A 2,366-nucleotide genomic window follows, 5' to 3' on the forward strand; every position below is an offset into this window, starting at 1 on the left:
AAGGTGAGCGCTTTCTGGGGTTTCCTGACGAGGGGGGATTCTTTAGGCCCCCCACAGGGCACCTGGAGTGCAGGGGTCAGTGCCCTCTGGAGTCGCAGGTCCCTGCTGCTCCCAGCTGAGACCACAGGTAGGGGGTTGGTGAGGACACACGGGGCGGGGTGACCCCGATGGTAGAGAGTGGGTCCCAGAGCCTGGAGCCCAGAGGGTCACCTGGAGATCACTCACTGTCCCAGGTGGGCACAGGTAACCAGGTTCTTGGTGATCGTGGACAAAAAATTGAACCGAACTGACAGAGTTTATAGCAGAAAGTGAGAAAAAGCAGATTTATTAAGCCACGCAGGACATGGGAGCAGGCCAACTCTGAGCAGAGCGGAGCAGAGAAGAGCGGAAAAGAGCGTAACAGCAGCAGCAGCAGCCCCGAACTCAGGGGCTAGAGGGCTTTTATTCCTTAGGGTGGGTCTCACACAAGGCTAATTTATTATAATGTTATTATAATGAAGCAGGATTCAGGTAGCCTCTTCTGCACGGGTGCATTCCTGATTCACTAGGATTCAGTGCTTTTCCAGATGCAGAAACTACCAGTCTGAGAACAGGGTCTCCACCCTTTATCCACGTCCTTTATCTTAGCCCTGGGGCACCTCTGGAGTTTCCTCCTTCCTGACTCTCTCCTGCCTCAGTTGCACTCCATGGAGGCAGGTCTGTCCAAGCGGGTCTGCTCCACTGGGCAGGTGCAGACGTTTCCCTGCTGGGGGTTCAGTTCCAGCATCACCAGGATCTGGAAGGTCCAGTCCTTTACGGATGTTGTTAGTGGACAGAGCCCTGCCGATTTTCTTCTGCCCATTCAGGAGCCAGTGGACTTGAATGTTCCCTGGAGAGAAATCTGTCACGTGGCAGAAGAGCAGGTTGGGGCGCCGAGGCGGCCCCTTCTTGCTTCTTGGAGGGAGCACTTTCACTTCGGGCCGGATTAGGAGTGGGAAGAAGAATCTGGTTATGATACTGAGACAGTTAACACAGTGCATTTAAACTGTGCATTTAAAAGTTATCCGCCAAATGAACTTCTAGATGTTAGAGATGGACACAAGGTCTGTGAAGTCATTCAGAGGCAGAAGCTGGGGAGCAGTTCAGGAAAAACAAAATAAACTGTTCAAATGTTCTGAGAACAGCCTTGTCCTACACAATGAAGAGAGAGCAAGGAGGACAGGAGAGGGTCAAAGCTGGCAACCGTAGCATTTTTCACCAGAAACGAATGAGGTAGTGACTAATGTTCTTTGAACGGAAATGTTGAACCAGTTATGAACTTACCAAAATTTACATTTCCCTGTCTTGTTCAAAGGGATGTATTATTCTTCCAAATATCACCTTGGAATCAGAATATATTCAATAGTCAATAGCATTCCTTTGTCTAACAGTCTGATATCCTCGTTAAAAAGAGGTGAAGAAATTAAGGCCCCTCATTTATTTTTTATTTCAACTCTGTCTCCTCATCATTTCTACCAAAAAACAGCTTGTAGCAAGGTCCACACACCCAGTGTTCTCAGTTCCTTTGTGTGGGATTAGCAGGGAGTCTGGCCCTTTCCCCCGCGGCCTGGCCCCTGTGCACAGTGGGCCCTTTGGGTCAGAATGCCCAGCCCGGGACACGCTGGGGCTTGCAGATGGGAAGCAGACTTCTCCCCTCCGCTTCCTAAGCCCTGCCCTTCCAGGGTCTTCTCTTTCCCACCCACCACGCAACTCTGCGCATCAGGGTGACACCTTGTGCAGCTCCTGGTGGCCTCGGCACACCGCGTCCACAGCGCTCTCCCTCAGCTCCAGGAGCTCCCTCGGGAGGTCCCATCCTCGGCAGTTGAGCGCCCGAGCTCAGTCACAGACACGAACACCCCGACGGCCCTGTCAGACTGGACGCACACGTCCCTGTTGTGAACGTATTGCTCCAGGAGGCGGTGTGTCCCCTTGGACTCCCGGCAGCCGCTCCTCCTCTGGCCACATGAAGCTCCGTGGGTGCGAAAGGCCAGGGCCCGGCTGAGCCGGAGAGGCCCCATCCCCCTGCGGGCCCTTCGCTGTGTGTTGAGCGGCACAGCCAAGACCACGTTATTTCCCGTCTTTGCCTTTTCTCCTGCGTCCCCATTTTCCTTCCAGCGGAGTGTCCGCTATGGACCTCAGAGGGGTCCCTCTGCCCTCTGTCCCAGGGCCTAGAGCTTGGCTGAAATAAACACCGTGTGTTCACCACAGTCTCAGTGTTGCCGCTGTGTCTTCACTTGATCGCCAATCTCTTTGTCACTCTCAGTAAATCCACAAATCAGTACGGCATTATTTATGGCTGCCGATGTAAAGGTATTTTGCCTTCCTCCTTTCACATTCCACGGTTAAAT

At 53.0% G+C, this 2,366-nt stretch overlaps 1 protein-coding gene across 1 annotated transcript; it reads right to left on the bottom strand.

Moving 5' to 3' along the window:
• Window positions 1-673: 673 nt before the first annotated feature.
• Window positions 674-2,036, bottom strand: LOC129073401 (HLA class II histocompatibility antigen, DP beta 1 chain-like). Its single transcript, XM_054577055.1, is given in 4 exon segments — window positions 674-791; window positions 793-984; window positions 1,748-1,832; window positions 1,835-2,036. Coding segments are annotated over 4 exon segments (597 nt in total).
• Between the last annotated feature and the right edge of the window lie 330 nt (window positions 2,037-2,366).

This window comes from Pteronotus mesoamericanus, unplaced genomic scaffold (assembly GCF_021234165.1).
Source record: "Pteronotus mesoamericanus isolate MK-2021 breed Mesoamerican mustached bat unplaced genomic scaffold, CSHL_Meso_final contig_400, whole genome shotgun sequence".
Lineage (NCBI taxonomy): Eukaryota > Metazoa > Chordata > Mammalia > Chiroptera > Mormoopidae > Pteronotus > Pteronotus mesoamericanus.